Source organism: Ambystoma mexicanum, chromosome 8 (assembly GCF_040938575.1).
Source record: "Ambystoma mexicanum isolate Mex_15411 chromosome 8, UKY_AmexF1_1, whole genome shotgun sequence".
NCBI classification, from domain to species: Eukaryota; Metazoa; Chordata; class Amphibia; order Caudata; family Ambystomatidae; genus Ambystoma; species Ambystoma mexicanum.
The window spans coordinates 1,680,109,583-1,680,131,891 of NC_090929.1; the positions used below are offsets into that span (position 1 = coordinate 1,680,109,583).

A 22,309-nucleotide genomic window follows, 5' to 3' on the forward strand; every position below is an offset into this window, starting at 1 on the left:
TTGGATGGCTTGTAGTTAAAATCAACTTCGTCAATATTCTAAAGCAGTCCACAACTTTCCTATAGCCCAGAAAGTATCTTCCATATGGTTCCCTATTAACACAGTTCTCTTTATAACAGTTTTGTGGCTCTTGCACTCCCCGAAGCCCTTCAGCCCTCTGGCTAACCTTGTCCGTTTTCCAACCTCGATGCAGAGTGTTTATATCCCCTTCACTTTGACTTACATAAGGCGTTTGCCCTTTTGGATTTCTCATGGTCCAGTAACCTTGTCGGCTCTCCCAGCCTGGATACAAATTGTCTGTCACCCTTTCATTCTGTTTTACAGGAGCGCTTGCACGCTCGGGTTTCTCAAGTTCCTGCAACCACACTTTCCTAGCCTTAAATTCAAAGTGTTGGTACCTCTCAGTGGTAGTCTCTCTCCGTGGGAGCATTTGCTTGCCCGTTGCAGATTGTCTGTGCAGCTAACATCCATCTGGCGTCCAGCTTGGGTATCCTGGCTCTCCCCAGCGATCTGGTCCCAGCGTCCGTTACAGGGCCGAACCAGAGGAAACAGGTGCTTACCTGGGTATGCCTCTTCTCCCAACCTTGGCTGCTCAGTCAGACGGACCACCAGCCTTCCAGCATTTGGCTACCGTTGGGCTTGCCGTCCACACTACCGCAGGCTCTGTGATCGAGTGTGGCTCCGTCCTTCTAGGGCGACGCCTCTCCAGAAGCTCCCCTGTACGTAAAAATCCCTCTCCTCCCTGTGTGGGAGTCTCCTCTCCATTCACAGTTCCCCTTGGGTTTATGTATGTCATCACGAATAAAGAGGGTGTGTCCCTCTTCCTTGACTGTGGTGCTCAGATGAAAACCAGCATTGCCTGAAGCCAAAGAGATGGAAGGAGTTGGTCTAGTCAAAACAGGAGAAACAACAGTTCTTCCAAGTCCCATGTAGACAGACAATCTATTCGAGGCTGGAAGTTCCTTATCGGACTGGGAGTCCTTGTCCCCGAGAGGAGAGTCACTCCCAGTGAGGTGCCATTTGCCCAGACCCCTTGGAAGGGTCTTGCGGAGCAGACTCACCTCCCTAGCCTCACAGGGGGTGGCTCCCTGATGGGGAGAAGGGATGAATTGACCGGAATCGTCCCAGTGGGCTTCAGCTGCAGATTAGAGATGTGGAATAAGAGCAGGGCGACCGACTGCACACTTAATTTATGCCCACTATGCACCATTGGAAATTATGGCAGATCCCTTCGTAAGCTGGGAGCCAGAAAAGCAGTTAAATCTCCATAACCCTTAATTTGCTGAAGAGCACACCCAAAAACGTGGGATTTGAAAAGAGGTGTAATGTGCTCCCATTTGCTTCTGTTTGAGTAAGCCACTCAGGGGCGAGAAAGCAAGGGGACAATGGCCTCACCACTGGAGTTGCATTCTTTAGACTACCATGGGTTCCACATGGGCTCCACGTAAGGACCAGTCAATTCAAAGGTGGTCAGGAAGGCATCACACAAACTGCTCTATTCTGCTAGTGCTAAAGGTAAAATGACTGGGTGCCCCCTAAATACAGGCATATTGGTCATGATTGCAACCCAGACCTCCAAAGAAGCCACACAAGCATCCTACCCACAGGCAAAAAGCGTGCAGCAGATGGACCATTGTTCACTATGGTTTCTTCTCCCGGGACTGATGTGGTGAAGCCACATAGGCATCCTACCCACAGGCAAGAAGCGTGCAACAGATGGATCATTGTTCCCTTTGGTTTCTTCTACTGGGACTGATGTGGTGAAGCCACATAGGCATCCTACCCACAGGCAAGAAGCGTGCAGCAGATGGATCATTGTTCCCTTTGGTTTCTTCTTCTGGGACTGATGTGGTGAAGCCACATAGGCATCCTACCCACAGGCAAGAAGCGTGCAGCAGATGGATCATTGTTCCCTTTGGTTTCTTCTTCTGGGACAGATGTGGTGTAGCCACATATGCATCCCACCCACAGGCAAGAAGCGTGCAGCAGATGGATCATTGTTCCCTATGGTTTCTTCTCCCGGGACTGATGTGGTGAAGCCACATAGGCATCCTACCCACAGGCAAGAAGCGTGCAGCAGATGGATCATTGTTCCCTATGGTTTCTTCTCCCGGGACTGATGTGGTGAAGCCACATATGCATCCCACCCACAGGCAAGAAGCGTGCAGCAGATGGATCATTGTTCCCTATGGTTTCTTCTCCCGGGACTGATGTGGTGAAGCCACATAAGCATCCTACCCACAGGCAAGAAGCGTGCAGCAGATGGATCATTGTTCCCTTTGGTTTCTTCTTCTGGGACTGATGTGGTGAAGCCACATAGGCATCCTACCCACAGGCAAGAAGCGTGCAGCAGATGGCCCATTGTTCCCTATGGTTTCTTCTCCCGGGGCTGATGTGGTTTGTTTGTTTGTTTGTTTGTTTGTTTTATTCACTTATAATGCGCACCAGACCCGAAGATAACCGGGCGCAACAGTACTGAAAATGCGAAGCTTAAGTTACAGGGTGGGGTCATGGGTTACATACAGTATACAAATACAAAATACAATAAATCACAGGTAGGCGGCAATTGCAAATTACACATTAAATACATGAAAAATGAGTACAGAATACAATAAAGGCAGTATATATACAGGCGCTAAACTCATCGGCCAGGTGGGCAGAGTGAGGAGGTCCATAAGATCAAAGGAGAACAGGATAGTGATGCGTATAAGCTAGTGTTGTGTAAGGATAAGAAGGCGCCAATGGGCTAATCATTGGCACACCTCAGCAGATTAATGTAGTTGCTTCTAAATTTCGGAAAAGGCTGCTCCTCACGTAGAGGGTTTGGCAGTGAGTTCCATAATTGGGCCGCTTGAACTTGGAAGCTGCTGCCCCCCGCCTTAGATAACCTGAATCTAGGAATAATGATGCTATTGGCATTTGAAGTTCTGGCAGGGCGCGTGTGGTTTCTTTTAGTGAGTTTATTACAGAGATAGCTTGGTGCGGCATTGTTCAGGGCTTTATGAACCAGGGACGCTACTTTTAAATGGATTTTGTTTTGGGTGGACAGCCAGTTGTTTTGACGCCTGATTTTTGAAATATGCGATCTTTTAGATACACCGAGGGCGGCTCGTAGGGCGTTATTTTGAAGAATTTGGATTCGGTGAGTAATAGATTTGTTTTCTCCAATGTAGAGGGCATTACAATAGTCAAGCCTCGAGGATGAGTGCTCCCGCTAGGATAAGGCAGTTGTTGTCAGAGAGAAAGTGCTTACCTGCTCTGATGAGCTTGCATGTATAGGCGGTGGCCGAAGCCAATGACTTCACCTGCTTGTCGAAGGAAAGTGTGGCATCCAGATAGAAGCCAAGTGTCTTCACGTCTTTAGATACCTTGATGATATTTCCATCAATTTCAAATGAGATATAGTCCTGGCTAAATTTTTTGATTTTAGAATGTGTCCCTAGGATGATCAACTCTGTTTTATCATCGTTCTGGCATAGACCGTGGGTTGCCATCCATGCCTGGGCGATGATATACACCCTATTCACCAAGGCCAAATCCTTGTTGTAATCCCCGGAAAGTGGGAGGAGAATCTGGGTATCATCTGCATAGTTAGTGTAGGTGATAACGAGATGACCCAGATCATCAAAAAGGGGCTTCATGAATATGTTGTAAAGAGTCGGGGAGACACACAAACCCTGAGGGACTCCGCACCGGATAGGGATTGGGTCCGCCACTGCTGATGGGGAGAACACCCTCATGGTCCTGTCACTAAGAAAGGATTCGATCCAAGTTATGGCCTCTCTGGAGAAATGTGCGGCCGAGTCTAAGTGGCTGCAAAGTACCCCATTGTCCACGAGGTCGAATGCCGCCGAGAGGTCCAGCAGCAAGAGGAGAGTCATTTTTCCTTTGTCTCTTAGTTCATCTATTTGAGCCTTTAGGTCAATGAGGGCAGTCCCTGTGCCGTGTTGGGGACGGAATCCTGATTGGCGTTCTCCTAAAAGTTTATGTTGTTCCAGAAAACTTTAGATTTGATTATAGGCAATCTTGTCCAGGATTTTAAGCAGGAAGGGGACTGTCGTAATGGGACGGTAGTTCGTGGGTATTAGAGGCTCTAGCGTTTGCTTTTTGAGCAGTGGTAGTACCCAGGATGGTTTTAAATTCGTGGGCACCGTGCCGGACGTAAATGAGGAGTTGACAAGTTTGGCAATAAACGGGGAGAGATCCCTAGCAGCATCTTTTATAATCGCCCTGGCAGTTTGACGGCTTAAGAGAGAGGATGACTTTCTCCACCTCAAGGATAGAGGTTTTAGTGAACATGAACCGTATAGCTGGGTCCTGAGCCTTTGGGGCACGGTCTATGGTGGAATTATTGGTCTTAGGTGGTTGTGTAAGGGAGGCTTTCTTTTTGGCTATTTTCGTTTGGAGTAAGGACATTTTATTTGATAAGGCTTGCTTAATGTCGGAGCACCACGTTTTGTCTTTGGTGCATATATCCGGAATGGGGATGGGTGACTCTAGTTCCTTGAGGATGGTGAATAGTTCCCTCATACTTGAATTGGCATTGGAAATACGCTTATTGAAAGAGTTCTGTTTGGCCAAATGGATTTCTTTTTTATATTGGGAGGAGATTTCTGTTAGTTTCATTTTATGATCTACTGAAGGGGTAAGCCTCCATGCTGTTTCGCAACTCCTCTTAAGTAGTCACAGATCCTTTAGTTCAGGGGTAAACCATTTGTTTAGGTGGGATTTGGGTTTACTTTGTCTGAGTTTCAGAGGTGCGATGTTGTCAAGGGTGGTTAACATAATTTTGTTATACTCATTGACTAGTGTTTCTGGGTCTAAATGATCCTCTAATCCGTTGAGGGTAGGTAGAATAGCCGGGATCACTTTATCTCTGGTGATGCGCTTTTTATTTCTTGTTAGGCAAGGCGGGGCCATGATAGAAGCTGATGGAGGTGGTCTGGAGGTAGATAATTCAAATAACAAGAAGAAATGGTCTGTCCAAGGTTGAGGGATAATGGCTTTGATATTGGCAGTGCAGTTGTAATCTACTAGCCAATTGAGGATTCTTCCTTTATTGTGAGTGGCTTCTAGAGTTTTTTGCGTCATGCCCAGATTGGAGAGGGAATTGGCAATGATGGTGGCATTTTTGTCTGAAGGGTCATTGAAGCCCAAATTGAAGTCACCTAGGACAAGTAGTTGGGAGGAGGCTTTAAGGTTGTTGGAGAGTAAGTTGTGGAGATCCTCCTCAAATGTCCTTAGGGGACCAGGTGGTCTGTAGATGAGGTGGATAGTCAATGTTTGGGAGCCAGCCAGTGGAAGTTTAATGGTAAGCGAAACACGTGAATCGGATGCTATTGTGGGTGAGGTTCTCATACCTAAACTAGTCTTTGCGATTATAGCGATACCGCCACCGCGCATATTAGTTCTATCTTGCCTGAATATAGTAAAGTCTTCTGGGATAGCTAAGGAGAGTAGGGGTCCTGCTGCGTTGTGCAGCCAAGACTCTGTGAAAGCGATGAAGTCCAAGTTATCGAGCACTATCAAATCGTGGATGTCTGTGGCATGTGCTGTCAGGCATCTGGCATTTATTAATCCTCCTTTGAGGGGGGCGCTATCGGAGGAGACGGTTCAATTTTAGTAATGGTGGTAGGAGGAAGTCTCCTGTTGTTGAGATGGGCGAGATTGGCCTTCTGGGTGTTAGATCTTTTGTTAGTAGGAGGTAGGGTTCTAGTCAGAGGCTCATGGAGTTTCGAGAGTCTAGCTCTAAGCCTAGAATATCTGCAGAGTAGATTGCATGGGTTGCTAGGAAACTCAGTTGAGGGACTCAGATCCAGGTGTTCCATACTGGTATCGGTAGAGAGGATGGTCATGGTAGAGTTATTTATGGGTCTCATGAACACTATGGGGAAGCTACTGTCCTGTCTATGGTGGCGGATAATTAGAAGTGAGTACAATAGCAGTGGTGAAGCCACACAAGCATCCTACCCACAGACAAGAGGCGTACAGCAGATGGATCATTTTTCCCTATGGTTTCTTCTTCTGGGACTGATGTGGTGAAGCCACACAAGCATCTTACCCACAGGCAAGAAGCGTGCAGCAGATGGACCATTGTTCCCTATGGTTTCTTCTTCTGGGACTGATGTGGTGAAGCCACACAAGCATCTTACCCACAGGCAAGAAGCGTGCAGCAGATGGACCATTTTTCCCTATGGTTTCTTCTCCCGGGACTGATGTGGTGAAGCCACACAAGCATCCTACCCACAGGCAAGAAGCGTGCAGCAGATGGACCATTGTTCACTGTGGTTTCTTCTTCTGGGACTGATGTGGTGAAGCCACACAAGCATCCTACCCACAGGCAAGAAGCGTGCAGCAGATGGATCATTGCAAGCATCCTACCCACAGGCAAGAAGCGTGCAGCAGATGGATCATTGTTCCCTATGGTTTCTTCTCCCGGGGCTGATGTGGTGAACCACACAAGCATCCTACCCACAGGCAAGAAGCGTGCAGCAGATGGATCATTGTTCCCTATGCTTTCTTCTCCCAGGGCTGATGTGGTGAAGCCACACAAGCATCCTACCCACAGGCAAGAAGCGTGCAGCAGATGGATCATTGCAAGCATCCTACCCACAGGCAAGAAGCGTGCAGCAGATGGACCATTGTTCACTGTGGTTTCTTCTTCTGGGACTGATGTGGTGAAGCCACACAAGCATCCTACCCACAGGCAAGAAGCGTGCAGCAGATGGATCATTGCAAGCATCCTACCCACAGGCAAGAAGCGTGCAGCAGATGGATCATTGTTCCCTATGGTTTCTTCTCGCGGGGCTGATGTGGTGAAGCCACACAAGCATCCTACCCACAGGCAAGAAGCGTGCAGCAGATGGATCATTGTTCCCTATGCTTTCTTCTCCCGGGGCTGATGTGGTGAAGCCACACAAGCATCCTACCCACAGGCAAGAAGCGTGCAGCAGATGGATCATTGCAAGCATCCTACCCACAGGCAAGAAGCGTGCAGCAGATGGATCATTGTTCCCTATGGTTTCTTCTCCCGGGGCTGATGTGGTGAAGCCACACAAGCATCCTACCCACAGGCAAGAAGCGTGCAGCAGATGGATCATTGCAAGCATCCCACCCACAGGCAAGAAGCATGCAGCAGATGGATCATTGTTCCCTATGGTTTCTTCTCCCGGGGCTGATGTGGCTTCAGATGGATCATTGTTCCCTATGGTTTCTTCTCCTGGGGCTGATGTGGTGAAGCCACACAAGCATCCCACCCACAGGCAAGAAGCGTGCAGCAGATGGATCATTGTTCCCTTTGGTTTCTTCTTCTGGGACTGATGTGGTGAAGCCACACCAGCATCCTACCCACAGGCAAGAAGCGTGCAGCAGATGGATCATTGTTCCCTTTGGTTTCTTCTTCTGGGACTGATGTGGTGAAGCCACAGAAGCCTCCTACCCACAGGCAAGAAGCGTGCAGCAGATGGATCATTGTTCCCTATGGTTTCTACTCCCGGGACTGATGTGGTGAAGCCACACAGGCATCCTACCCACAGGCAAGAAGCGTGCAACAGATGGATCATTGTTCCCTATGGTTTCTTCTCCCGGGGCTGATGTGGTGAAGCCACACAAGCATCCCATCCACAGGCAAGAAGCGTGCAGCAGATGGATCATTGTTCCCTATGGTTTCTACTCCCGGGACTGATGTGGTGAAGCCACACAGGCATCCTACCCACAGGCAAGAAGCGTGCAACAGATGGATCATTGTTCCCTATGGTTTCTTCTCCCGGGGCTGATGTGGTGAAGCCACACAAGCATCCTACCCACAGGCAAGAAGCGTGCAGCAGATGGATCATTGTTCCCTATGGTTTCTACTCCCGGGACTGATGTGGTGAAGCCACACAGGCATCCTACCCACAGGCAAGAAGCGTGCAGCAGATGGACCATTGTTCCCTATGGTTTCTTCTTCTGGGACTGATGTGGTGAAGCCACAGAAGCCTCCTACCCACAGGCAAGAAGCGTGCAGCAGATGGATCATTGTTCCCTATGGTTTCTACTCCCGGGACTGATGTGGTGAAGCCACACAGGCATCCTACCCACAGGCAAGAAGCGTGCAACAGATGGATCATTGTTCCCTATGGTTTCTTCTCCTGGGGCTGATGTGGTGAAGCCACACAAGCATCCCATCCACAGGCAAGAAGCGTGCAGCAGATGGATCATTGTTCCCTATGGTTTCTACTCCCGGGACTGATGTGGTGAAGCCACACAGGCATCCTACCCACAGGCAAGAAGCGTGCAGCAGATGGATCATTGCAAGCATCCTACCCACAGGCAAGAAGCGTGCAGCAGATGGATCATTGTTCCCTATGGTTTCTACTCCCGGGACTGATGTGGTGAAGCCACACAGGCATCCTACCCACAGGCAAGAAGCGTGCAGCAGATGGATCATTGTTCCATTTGGTTTCTTCTTCTGGGACTGATGTGGTCTTCCAGGAAACTGTACTGTACTGTACTCTTCCAGGAAATATGAAGGGGTGCCGTGGGCCTTCTCTGGTGGGTTCTAGAGTGATGAGGTCATCTGCACCAAGAAAGCATTTTAGCATTGCTATATTCCCTATCACCATGGCTTGAGGTTGTGGATCCAAAAGCTGAACTTGATTGGGTTATTGTTTTAACCTCTTTCAGGTCATTGTTGTGCAGGGATGTGACTGGGACTGCACCCCTGTCCCAGGTTATGAATGGTTGGGTTAAAGTTTCCATGCACTATCTGGCAGTTGGTGGTTGAACAGGAGTGGGCTGGTGTTCTACCAGCGTTTAGTTTGTGATTGGCTGGACAGGGTAGGGCTGGGGTTGTACCCCTGTTCTTTCTAAGCATGGCCGGACAGGTTAGGCTGGGGTTGTACCCATGTTCAGGTTATGCATGGCTGAACAGGGCAGGGCTGGCGTTGTACCCGTGTTCAGGTTATGCATGGCTTGACTGAACATGGTAGTGCTGGGGTTGTACGCATGTTCAGGTTATGCATGGCTGAACATGGTAGGGTTGGCATTATACTATACCCATGTTCAGGTTATGCATGGCTGAACAGGGTAGGGTTGGCATTATACCCATGTTCAGGTTATACATGGCTGAACATGGTAGGGATGGGGTTGTACCCTTGTTCGGGTTATGCATAGTTGAACAGGGTAGTGCTGGGGCTGTTTTCGTGTTTAGGTTATGCATTGTTGAACATGGTAGGGGTGGGATTGTACCCTTGTTCAGGTTATGCATGGTTGAACATGGTAGTGCTAGGGATGTACCCTTGTTCAGGCTATGCATGGTTGAACAGGGTAGTGCTGGGGCTGTATGCGTGTTCAGGTTATGCATGGTTGAACAGGGTAGTGCTGGGGATGTAGCCTTGTTTAGGTTATGCATTGTTGAACATGGTAGGGGTGAGATTGTACCCTTGTTCAGGTTATGCATGGTTGAACATGGTAATACTGGGGCTGTACCCTTGTTCAGGCTATGCATGGTTGTACAGGGTAGTGATGGAGATGTACCCTTATTCCGGCAATGCATGGTTGCACACTGTAGGGGTGGCGCTGTACCCTTGTTCTGGATATCCATGCTTGAACATGGTAGTGCTGGGGCAGTAGCCTTGTTTAGGTTATGCATTGTTGAACATGGTAGGGATGGGGTTGTACCTTGGTCCAGGTTGTGCATTTTTTAACAGGCTAGTGCTGGGGATGTAATCTTGTTTAGGTTATGCATGGTTGAACAGGGTAAGGATCGGATTGTATCCTTGTTCAGGCTATGCATGGTTGCCCAGGGTAGTGCTGGGGCTGTATCTTTGTTCAGCCTATGCATGGTTGCACAGGGTAGTGCTGGGGCTGTATCTTTGTTCAGGCTATGCATGGTTGCACAGGGTAGTGCTGGGGCTGTATCTTTGTTCAGGCTATGCATGGTTTCACAGGGTAGTGCTGGGGCTGTATCTTTGTTCAGGCTATGCATGGTTGCACAGGGTAGTGCCAGGGGCGTATCTTTGTTCAGGCTATGCAGGGTTGCACAGGGTAGTTCTGGGGCTGTAGTCTTGTTTAGGTTATGCATGGTTGAACAGGGTAAGGATCGGATTGTATCCTTGTTCATGCTATGCATGGTTGCACAGGGTAGTGCCGGGGCTGGAGCTTTGTTCAGGCTATGCATGGTTGCACAGGGTAGTGCCGGGGTTGGAGCTTTGTTCAGGCTATGCATGGTTGCACAGGGTAGTGACGGGGCTGTATCTTTGTTCAGGCTATGCATGGTTGCACAGGGTAGTGTTGGGGCTGTAGTCTTGTTTAGGTTATACATGGTTGAACAGGGTAAGGATCGGATTGTATCCTTGTTCAAGCTATGCATGGTTGCACAGGGTAGTGCCGGGGCTGGAGCTTTGTTCAGGCTATGCATGGTTGCACAGGGTAGTGACGGGCTGTAGTCTTGTTTAGGTTATGCATGGTTGAACAGGGTAAGGATTGGATTGTATCCTTGTTCAGGCAATACATGTTTGCACAGGGTAGTGCCAGGGCTGTATCTTTGTTCAGGCTATGCATGGTTGCACAGGGTAGTGCCGGGGCTGTATATTTGTTCAGGCTATGCATGGTTGCACAGGGTAGTTCTGGGGCTGTATTCGTGTTTAGGTTATGCATTGTTGACCATGGTAGGGTTCGGATCGTACCCTTTTTCAGGCTATGCATGGTTGAACAGGGTAGGGATCGGATCGTATCCTTGTTAAGGCTACGCATGGTTGCACAGGGTAGTGCCGGGGGTGTATCTTTGTTCAGGCTATGCAGGGTTGCACAGGGTAGTTCTGGGGCTGTAGTCGTGTTTAGGTTATGCATTGTTGACCATGGTAGGGATCGGATTGTGCTCTTGTTCAGGCTATCCATGGTTGAACAGGGTAGGGATCGGATTGTATCCTTGTTCAGGCTATGCATGGTTGCACAGGGTAGTGTGGGGGATGGAGCTTTGTTCAGGCTTTGCATGGTTGCACAGAATAGGGATCGGATTGTATCCTTTTTCAGGCTATGCATGGTTGCACAGTGTAGTGCGGGGCTGTATCCATGTTCAGGTTATGTGTTTTTGACCAGGGTTGACAATGGGGTGCATCTCTTTCTCAGGTCATTGATAGTTGTGCAGGGCAGGGACAGGTTGCTGTCATGCCAATGGCAGGTCTTAACACAGAGGAGCTTATCTTTGTGGACGTGAAGCAAGGTTGGCTGTGCCCCCTCCCCACGCTAGTCCCAAGTGGAGAAACCACTTCCGGACGCGAGTGACTGAGAGAAGCAGAATCCAGGGCGGTGCGAGGTAGCCAGGAAACAACAGTAGGAGTCTACAGGAAATCCTCTGTGCTTAGGAAGAAAAAAGAAAGTTGAAAGCAAAAACAGCGAATAATAAAAAAGCGTAATCATGTGGACAATCACAAAAAACTATAAAATACATGCACCCAGGTACTGCACATCCTGGGTTATTATTTGGGTAGTTATTGAGCTCTAATCTATCTTGGAAAATGAATAGAGCACTTTACAGAGTAGTAGGGAAAACTACACAATGGGGGGACTTAGTACCAAGGGATATAGCATAAGAGCAGGGAATTAGCCAAGAAGTGGGGAGGCCTGACAATCCAGAGTAGGAGCAGCCGGGGGATTAACGCCAAAGAGGGTGCAATAGCAGCGAGAGGAAGGAGTGGACTAGCACAGCAGGGGGCTACACAGGAGAGGTGAATGCTTGCATCAGGCTCAGGGAGGAGGCATGGCAGAGTGGCCATTAGGAGGAGAGGAGGGCACAGAACAGCCCCAAGGGTTCGCTCCGCGGGGAGAGCAGGGCACAAGCCCTAGATGTCGGCAAAGAGTACGCTCATGAAGAAGGTCTTGGCCTGCTGAATTGCAGAAGCCTAGGGGCGAGTCTGGTGTTGACGGGCAGGAGGTTCCAGAGTCTGGAAGCAGTAAACTGCCATCCTGAATTGGGTTGGTAGACTACTCAGTACTCAAGGAAGCCATCTTGGAATGTCAACATGTGGTTAACTGATGCAACCCAGGACATGGTTGCAGGCAATGAGGAGATGGAGCGATGCATCATTCTCAGAGGAGGTACAAGCATCAGTGGGTGCAATTGAAGTTTTCGTTAAGGGGGGTCTGCAGGTTTGGGAATGTGCTTCAGGGGCTGCAAGGTTCTATTATCAGGAACAGGAGCAGTGATCTAGTGTCAAGGAATGGATTGAAAGCGTGGCTTCAGGGCTGGCTAGTGAGTCCTCAGAGGGGCAGGCTCCACCTGTAAAGTGGAAATGCATGCTGCTCTTGCCTGCAGCACAGGGAGCCGCATGGGCTGCAGCTCAGATGTGGGAAGCTACACAGGTGTTTCCCGTGGCCGCAGAAGCTGTGGCAGTCATGCAAGGTTTCCCTGTGGCAGGAGGATCAGCACCATTTCTTGCTGCAGAATGGGAAGCCGCGGGGGCTCGCGCCACCGGTACGATAGCCCCCATCTCAACCCTTTCATGGATGTATAGGCTTGGACAAATTGTGCATTTCTTTCTCAGTTTATGGAGGGTTAGACAGAGTCTGGCGGAGGTTGCACCCCTTCCTAAAGTTATATGTGGTTGCTTAAATGGGCAGTTTGAGTGAGGTTACATTAAATGGGCAGTTTGAGTGAGGTTGCATGCCTGTTATCACATGATGTTTTGGTTTGTGTACTATTTCACTTTACCTCTCCTGTGAGGAGGCATATACATGGTTTCACTGTGTGGGGTGAGATGTCCTCTCCTTTGGCTGTTAATGTTCTCCCTATGGTCTCTACCCTGAGTTTTCTTCTCCCTGTAGTGTGTGTTGTACTTTGTGTGTGGTTAGAGATTCCTTCTTTCCTCTGTGGTGTGAGATGTCCTTGCCTCATGTGTGAGATGTCCCCCTATTGTGTAACAATGTCCTTTCCCTGTGCTACGAGGTATTCTCATATTATTGCATTGCAAGATAGTGTTTTCCTTTGTTTAGGGATGTGCTCTGTCCCCTTGGTGTGACATGTCTTCTCTCAGTGATGTGGGATGTGCGCTTCCCCTCTTGTGTGAGGTGTTCCCCTATTGTATGAAATGTCCTTCCCCTGTGCTAAGAGGCATCCTAATATTATTGAAGCACAAGATGGCCTTCTCCATTGGTTAGGGATGTGTTCTGTCGCTATAGTGTGACATGTCTTCTCTCAGTGATATGGGGGGGGGGGCTCTTTCCCTCTTGTGTGAGTTATAATTGCAATATGGTATTAGCATCCTTTGCCTATGGTGTTCCAGACGATTCTGAAGCTGGGACACCTACCTCGACAACTGTTGGCGCTATCTTCTTCTGACCTTCTTCCATTTCTCCTCTCACAGCTCGACCTCACAGACACTTAACGAGAGCACGTCTTTGGAGACCTCCAGAGAGGAGTCACCCTCAGAGACCCCAGGAGAGTGCTTGCTCCCACAGACCCCAAAAGATGTATCACCACCTGGGCTGGATTTTGGGGTCCCACAGTTAACTACTGCTTCCGCATGTGGGCAGAGTGGTGCTCAGGACCAAAAGCTCCATCCTCAGACAGAAGTGAGGTGAGTGCCCAATTCCTGCACAGCAAAAAGGTGAGTGCACAAGCACGGCTGGTCTTAGCTCCTGCAGTGCCGGGGGCTTGTTTAGCATCGGTGCATTATTGAAGTGATTAACTCCTGCTTCCGTGCTGGGTGCCGGCACCAGTTTAGCCTGAGTGCGGTCTCCCCAGCAGAGTGTGCCTTGTATTGCACAGCAATGGCCATATCTACACTAGAGTTTGTGGTGCAGAGTGCAGTCAACGATGTGTGCTCCATGTGGAGGTCTTCCCCCCAGTCCTGAGTAGCGTCGCCCAAGACCACCCCATCAGATATTTCCCCTGGCTCTTGGTAGGTTTGTTGTTTATAGATTTTACCCCAAACTTCTCAATCCCACTGAAGTTGATGTCCAACATAGAGGCTTCCCTTCTCGCTGTTGTAAATAATGCTGATGTGTGCAGTGACTTGCTGTCAGCAGACAGTGTCAGAACTTGATATGCGTGCCACTGACTATGATGTCATGTGTGCTGCAAGTGTAGAGGCTTGAGTGACACTGGGAACATGTGTGGAAGCCTCTAGATTTTATAAAGGCTCAATTGCTGAGCATGTTTGTTTCATAGGCTGCAAGCCTTGTCGTTGGCGTTGCAGCCTATAAATCGTACATTTATGCCAATTCAACATGTCATGTTGACTTATATCGTGTACTGTTATCACCGCAGAGGCGGTCTCTAGGCGCTCACGTGGCTCTGCAAGAAAGAGGACGGGGTTGGTTACTGATGATAGAGTGATAGGATAGGTCCAGAACCAGACGAAACTGCTGTCTGTGTGTGATGGGTTGCAGATGGGTTGATTTCGAGCAATGGCTTGTTGTATCCGTAAGGGTGAGGCCCAATGCCTGGGATGTTTGTTGCATGTGAATGCCTGTCATTTTGGGTGATCGTTTGTGTGTTTTATGTGTAGATTGGCTGGTATTTAAAGTTGTGGTTGTGCACAATGGCATGTTGTACCCATAGGGGAAGGTCCAGTACCTGGGATTGTTTGTTGTATGCAAGTGTTACGTATGTTGGGTGTTTGTTTGTGGGTAAATTGGCTAGCCCACAGGGCGTGTATAGTACTTGGGAGGTGTGTTGGAGGGGAGCGGGATGGTTAGTAAATTGGGTTCTCTAAAAGTACCAGGAGATTAATCTTCGCAATTCTATCTACTGTATATACACAAAACTAAATCTCTGGCAGAATTGGTACTTGACTGGATAAAGGTCTCTATGGGCCAATCTCCACAGTCCAGCCATCCACATATGCCCACGCACTGCATATGCCCACGCACTGCATATGCCCACGCACTGCAACTGCATATGCCCACGCACTGCATACACCCGTTGAAAGCCTCAGTATTGAGCTGCAGTGGAATGAAAGGGCAAAATCTAAACTGCATGTGGAATGGTACATGTATCTCGCGCCATGAGTGCGGGGGTGGGGTGGCGATCAGATAGGACCTTGTGCCCCTGTCTCGTATTGCTGGTGTGAACATTAAGAGCTCAGGAATGCAGCCATCACAAAACATGGTGGGGGAGAGAGAGCAGAATGAGGAAGGATGTTTTGTAAAGAAAATGCAGCGGGACAGAGAAAATGTGAGGCCACAGGCTAACATGGGGAAAGTCACCTAATGCTGGGTGGAGAAAAGGGGTGAACATTGAGCAGTGCAAAGGAATACTGTGGGAAGGTGCCCTTTCGGTGTAAGCATAAAAGGAACGATAAGGTGTATAATACAAAAATATAATAGGTGTAGCCTAGGGAAAGGATTGTCCAAAAACATGAGAGAAAAAAGGAAAGGACAATAGCTTAAAGAAATTGATTAAATGAATGAGTGGCAAAAGGATGAAATGTGAGGGCTGAATAAGAGGTTGGATGAGGCAATTGATATGGAAAAAAGGCAACAGGTCTGATCTAGACAGGTGGCTGTGGGAGGTGCAAAAGCAGACTCTGGCTGAGAGTCTGTGAGAGAGGCGAGTTCACGCTTAGCCGCATTGGCAGCAAAATAACAGGAACTCACTCTCAATGTTGATTGTGCCCCCATCAAGCTCATGATGTCTCTCCAGTGCAACATGGAATGGGAGACAGACACGTGTATAGTGCCTTCCATCTAAGATGGCGTCCTACACACTGTGAAATATACAAGTGAATCTACCTGGACTAGCATGTCCTCAAGAGTCTCCTGCGTGTGGCGGCCACATTTTGGGCTCTTTGTGTTCTATTCAGTCATTGTTCTGGGCATGATGGCACAGTATAGCATGGTTAGTACCAGTGCAATGACTGTCACGTCATAATATCCAGTTTATGGGATGTTGAGTTGTCTACGTTTGTAGATGATTTTGTTTTTGAGGGAGAGTACATGGAGCTGTAGTGAGCCGTGTGTGGGGTGTTGCGGAAGGGGCAACATCATGGATGGATTTGAAGACAAGGAGAAGGAATTTAAAGAGAATGTGGGGGTCATTACGACCCGGGCGCAAAGGGATACCGGGCACCGGTAATGACACCAGTGCCAGTAATCCCTTTGTGCCCAATTCCGAGGTCCCTTTGCGGGTCCTTCCTTAACGCCTGGTTTTAGCAGGCGTTAAGGACGTAACCCGCAAAGGGATACCGGGGTCAATAACGGTACCGCAATTTGCAGTACTGTTATTGGCGCCTTCCCATTGAGCCCTATGGGGGCTCAAATGGGAATGGGGAATGGCATTTCAAATGGGGATTTCCGGTCATGCAAAGGGCGGAATGGACCGGTAAGTCCCCATACCACCACGTCGGCGGCAGTACCGGTATTGGTGCTAGTCATGGCGCTAATAGCGCCATGACTAGCACCAACCTCGGAATGAGGGCCTGTGATTTGTCACTGGGTCCCAGCCAGCATCTTGGTAGTGTGCAGAGGTGGGAAGTTGGGGCGGGAGGAGGGTATTTTGTAGTGGGTTACGAGTGGCAAATTTCAGGAGCTTGTTAAGGGGAGAGAATGCGTAGAAGGGGACATTGGGAAGTACGCTTGAGCAGCAATCGAGTTTAAGGGGCACAAGAGGAAATAGCATTTGGGGGTGAGTTGCGGGTGAGTGGGGGCAACTTGTTCTGATGTTGAAGAGATTGATTCTCGCAGCTGTGGCTGTAAAGAACTGTTGCAGATTAAGGTCGCTGGCCAAGAGGGCCCTAAGCCTGTGAGGAGGCCCAGTGAGAAGGTCATGGTAGATGGGAGAGTGGGGTTAGCACTGGAGGTGGAGAGTTCAGCAGCAGGCAGCCTATCTTGGGAAAGACAGTCTTCAGTGAGCTACACATTTCCCGGCAAGGTCTCACTAGCTGAGCAACATTGCTTTTCTTCAAGCCCCCAAAACAGGTCAGACCAGTTATTTCAAGTTGGGGAATGAAGCCCACTCTGCTTCCAAAAAGACTGCATCTCAATTTCACAGGATATGCGGGGACAGGATTAGACACCAGAGAAGCCTTGCTGCTACACCACCAGAGATCCATCTGATTAGGGCAAAGCGCTCGAGGAGGCGGGGTATCTACTCTGGTGTGATGCTCTGGATGTAGCACACAGGGGGCTCCCAGCACCAAATGCCAGGCAATTCACACATATCCAGAATGAGCCATTCGAAGAACATTGATTCTCACTCCTGCTGTGGATACCAGAGCCTCCTCTATCACTCAACAGTGGTATAGACACTCCAGGACCTCCATGCTCCCCTCCACCCTATATTGCATTCACACACTCAGATGCCTACACAGCTCTTTGCAGCCATTACAACAAATGTGTCTGGGGCCAAGGGGTGGTTCTACGTCTGCCACACAGCCCCATGGTCAGCCCTATGCAATATAACTTTGCTGCCATGAAACCCAGGAAATCTGGCTAGACTTCACCACAAAATCCTTTAAGGAACTATTGTAGATGGTTCGAGAGAATAGCTTATGCTCGCACTATAGAGCAGTGACGTCAGATTCTCACCAGAAGCAGGCCTAGTCATCCAGCAGTGCCCCTACTGTATAGTACCGGCACACCAATCTATGCCACAGGGATGTTGCAGGTGTAGCACCAGTGCCACACACTATGCAGCAGTCATATTTCAAGCACATCTGCGGCCCCACTGATTACCCAGCTGTAGGACAGTATTACAGGTGTAGCAGAGGCATGCCAACCTAGTCAGCAATGATGCCACAGATGTAGAACAGGTATGCAGAAGGAGGTTGAAATCATGTTACAGGCTCATTGCAGGTGAGCAAAGCTATGAAGCCACGCCCACTAATCACGTATTCTTTTCTTCCAGTGATTTCGTGCCAGTCCCTTGTGCGGTGGTGCCTCATCTGGGAGACTTGGGCTTTCCCCTTCCATCTGCTGAGGAAGAGCCTGGGAATTTACTGAAGGTCCGGTGTGAAGAAGCTTTGCCTACCTCTGTGTTGGATTTGGGCTCTTCCGTGGCACCTGCTGGTATTGTGGCTGCAGATGGACCCGAAGTATGCCATTCTCTCCCTGCTGACTTGGCTTTCTCTACGGTACCGCCTGGTGTTGTAGAAGATTCTGTGGTGGTGCAGAAGGGTGGGTGTGAGGAAGTCTGCCATTCTCTCCCTGCTGACTTGGCTGCCTCTACGGTACCGCCTGGTGTTGTAGAAGATTCTGTGGTGGTGCAGAAGGGTGGGTGTGAGGAAGTCTGCCATTCTCTCCCTGCTGACTTGGCTGCCTCTACGGTACCGCCTGCTGTTGTAGAAGATTCTGTGGTGGTGCAGAAGGGTGCGTGTGAAGAAGGGTCTCATCCCTACCCTGTGGATTTGGTTTTCTCCTCTGCGGTTGCTGATGTTGTAGAAGGTTCTGCCGAGGTATCAAACGCCTGGAGTGAGGACGCCCTTCTTCTCCCTCCTTTGGACTTGTGGTTTTCCTTTGTTGATTGTATTGAACAACCTGGGGAGGTACCGCAGGACCAGTGTGAGGAAGCACCCTTCCCTCACCCTCAGAACTTGGAATTATCCCTGTCACCTACCAACGCTGCAGAGGTACCTCAGGGCGACTGTCAGGAAGCACCCTCTCCTCACCCTCAGAACTTGGAATTATCCCTGTCACCTACCAACGCTGCAGAGGTACCGCAGGGCGACTGTCAGGAAGCACCCACTCTTCTCCCTCAGAGCTTGGAAGTATCCCTGTCACCTACCAACGCTGCAGAGGAACCGCAGGGTGGGTGTGAGGAAGCACCCTTTCCTCACCCTCAGAACTTGGAATTATCCCGGTCACCTACCAACGCTGCATTGGTACCGCAGGGGGAATGTCAGGAAGCACCCTCTCCTCTTTCTAAAAATTTGGAATTCTCTTTGTCACCTACCAATGCTATAGAGCTGTCACCTGGTGATTGTGAGGAAGCACCATCTCCTCACCATCAGAACTTGGAATTATCCCTGTCAGCTACTAACTCTGTAGAGGTACCAAAGAGTGAGAGCAAGGAAACTCCTTCTCACCTTCGAAACTTGGAATTCTCCTCTACACCTACTACTGATGGTGTAGAAAGAGCTGCAGTGATACTAGAGGGTGTGTGTGAGGAAGTACCTTCTCCTCACCCTTGGAGCTTGAAAATCTCTCCACCTACTGACACTGTAGATAGGGTTCAAAAGATACCGCAAGGTGGGTGTGAGGAAGCGGCTTCTCGTCACCCCTTGGGCTTGGGAATCTCCTCTTCTTCTACTGATTCTGTAGAAGGACCAGTGAAGGTACGGATTGGTGGATCTGAGGAAGGTTCTTGTTCTCATCCTTCATGGGAGCCTTCTGATGCTGCCGGAAGACCTGTGGATATATTGCAGAGTGAGCAAGAGGAAAAACCTGATCCTTGCCCGCTGGACTTGGGTTTTTCATTGGTGCCCGTTTATGCTGCAGAGGCATCAAAGGATGATCATGGGCAAGCAGCTCATCTTCGCCCGTTGGACTTGGGTTTTCCATTGGTGCCAGCTGGATTTGTAGATCCTTTCGTGGTTCCGAAGGACTGGTGCAAGGAGGTGCCCCGTCTTCCCCCTCTGGTCTTGTGTCTCTCTTCTCCATCTGCAGAAGAACCTGCATGTGCACCTGGAAGCCCCTGTCGCAGGTATGTGACATGTGATGTAGTATGTGCCTGATGTTATTTATTTATACATTTGTATAGCACACTTAACTCTTGGGCGTCTAGGCACTGGTTACAGTTTAGTAGATTACAGAGAGTTGGCAGGATAAGTTATGGGAGTGAGTGTCATCTTTCTGTGTGTCACACCTTTAGAGAGGCGTAAATGATCAGCTACGATGCATCTCAGTGGGTCAAGTAACTGATTAAGGCTCCCTTTAGAGACAGCAGTATAGTATGTGTTATGTTTTTTACTCACTCAACACGTCACCAAAGATGCAAACATGTTTATCACAATTTACCATTATCACCTAATGACAAGGTGCATTTTGGAAGAAAATATAAACAATAACCCACATTTTTATTATACATATAAGTGTTCTTGTTTCTTTTTATGCATTACAGTTGATTCTCTAACCTAACTCAAAAGCACTCATTTTAACTACATTGGAAGGATGAAAAGCTGAGTTAATCCATCAGATAGATCTTTAGTAACCCCTTATCCGCCTTTCTTCCAAGGTGTTGCTGGATTTTCAAAGATGATAATTTCGAATCCACTCAACATAAGCATACAATGTCCTCGTTATGAAAGGAGCTGTAGAACATTTGCCCCCGCTTCCCTCACTGTAGGGGTAGATGTAAGACAGAGGACCCGGGTGGGCAGGGCATGCAGGTGGGGCAGTGTCTGGGGCGGGTCTTCAAGTCATCCGACATTGGAAGATTTTGGGTGCAACAGGGGTGCATTGTAGGGGTAGATGTTTCATTCTGTTTGTTTTATTGAGTTATTTTTAATTACTGATAGAATAGAGTCGAGGCTTTTTTTTGGTGTGTAAACCATTATAACCCCACGTAGTGATGGCAGGATGTGTTTAAAGGCTCATTATCTATGGATTGGGAACAAAACAGGTCAGCTGGCTCAGGACTAGCAAACACGTCAAGCAATTAGCTTGATTTAACACACATTGGAGATGAAAGGTTTTGCTGACTTGGTTAGTGGTTTACAAATGCATTTCCCTTTCCTATGTTACATCAATCACATTTTGACATAGATTGAAGGAAATGGCTCCCACTTGCAGAACTGAAAGGTCACACAGTCACATTTCTTGAGAGAAAGGCCATTTATGCTTATTTGTACTATTCTCAATATGCACCAAGGGGCGAGAGGGGTTCACGTGTATTATACCAGAGAACAAATCAATGGAGTAAACTGCAATTAGTACAAGAGTCAAATAAGGGGATAGATCAGGTCAAGGAGAGTAAAAATTCATCAATCTTTAATAAACACATATTCAATTACATCATACATAGTGCTGAAGTTACAATAAAAACAGCATAAAAACATACCATCAATACTCCACATTTCCTATTAAAGTGCATATTAGTTTGATAGCGTTCCTAACATATTAGAGTGAATACACTGTGCAAAAATAGATAGAACTGCATGTTGCATCAGAGCACAACTTGGATCGCAATTGGATGCTAAATCTATATCCAAATTCAACCTTGTATAACCAAAATCAAGGAAACCATCAAAAAAAGGGGACATTTTATAAATTAACAAATTATAATGATAATGTGAAATTAAATTAATGGAAAAGGAAAATAAGCAAAAGAATGAAAAAAGATAAAAAGAAAAGAAAAAAAGAAAAACCGAAAAGAAGAGGGCACCCACCCGAGCAAGACAGAACACTCAGTGTTTCCTGCGGGGTGAATAAGGTTGTCCCCTGATCAAACCAATAAATTGTTATAGAAAACGGACAAGTGAAATTGCATCATGACATGCTAGAACAGAAGCAATACTTGTCTCCAATCTGACCATGATAGTCAACAACCAGTACCTCGTACAGCAGCCAACCGTCTCATGGGCTGTACTGGTATCTAACACAGGTGGTTTCGACGACTAATTAACACTGTCTAAGCAGTCTATCTCCTGACCTAGCAAGAGAGAGAAGGCCTGACAGTCGTCTTCCTCAGGACAGGACAGATTAGATAATTAATTGTACAGCATAGACATGTCTAAATAGACTCGCGCAGCGTCCGTTGTTCAGTTACGTTTTTCCACGCTTAGTGGGCCTCGGAAATGTGTTGCTCAGTTCTTTCTTCAAGAAGATTCAGACTTATTCTTCGAAGATATCATCTAAATTCGATGGCTTCTTCATCCGAACCATCGACCCCCCGCTCCGGCTTTAAAAAGTGTTGTGCCTGTGGGAAGAAAATGTCATTGACGGATCCTCACAGGATCTGTTTGTGGTGCCTGGGATCGGAGCATCACTGTTCAGAATGCGAGGTCAGTATGTCCATGACGGCGAAAGCCTTGAAGAAGTGTAAGGGGAAGCTAGAAAGAGGTAAACTCTTAAATCTATTACTCCCTTGAAAGTTTCTTCGGCAGAGTCGAGACATTCGTCTCCTCGTCGTCATAAGAAACATTCCCGTTCGAGATCTCGAAGCGGTTCCCATCAGTCTTCGAGATCGAGACACTCTAAGAAGCGGCGTCGTAGATCTCCCTCTTCTTCGTCTTCTTCTGTCTCTCCGGAAAGGGTCACCTGCCCCACGAAACACAGCTCTCCAGCTAAGTGGGAGGAATTTCGTAAGAAAATGCTTAGCGTCTTCGAGAAAGCAGCCTCAACCCCCTCAGAGACGTCTAAAGGTGATACCCCGGGTGAAAGACCCGAAAAA

At 48.4% G+C, this 22,309-nt stretch overlaps 1 protein-coding gene across 7 annotated transcripts in view; it reads left to right on the forward strand.

The window, feature by feature from the left end:
• TACC2 (transforming acidic coiled-coil containing protein 2) overlaps positions 1-22,309 on the forward strand; it is a 984,629-nt gene that overhangs the window by 569,435 nt on the left and 392,885 nt on the right. For all 7 annotated transcript variants that reach the window (XM_069611973.1, XM_069611974.1, XM_069611969.1 and 4 more), the window contains 2 exons: positions 13,344-13,556; positions 17,828-19,621. In XM_069611973.1, coding sequence (XP_069468074.1) covers positions 13,344-13,556; positions 17,828-19,621 — 2,007 coding nt within the window. The remainder of the gene's footprint in view (positions 1-13,343; positions 13,557-17,827; positions 19,622-22,309) is intronic.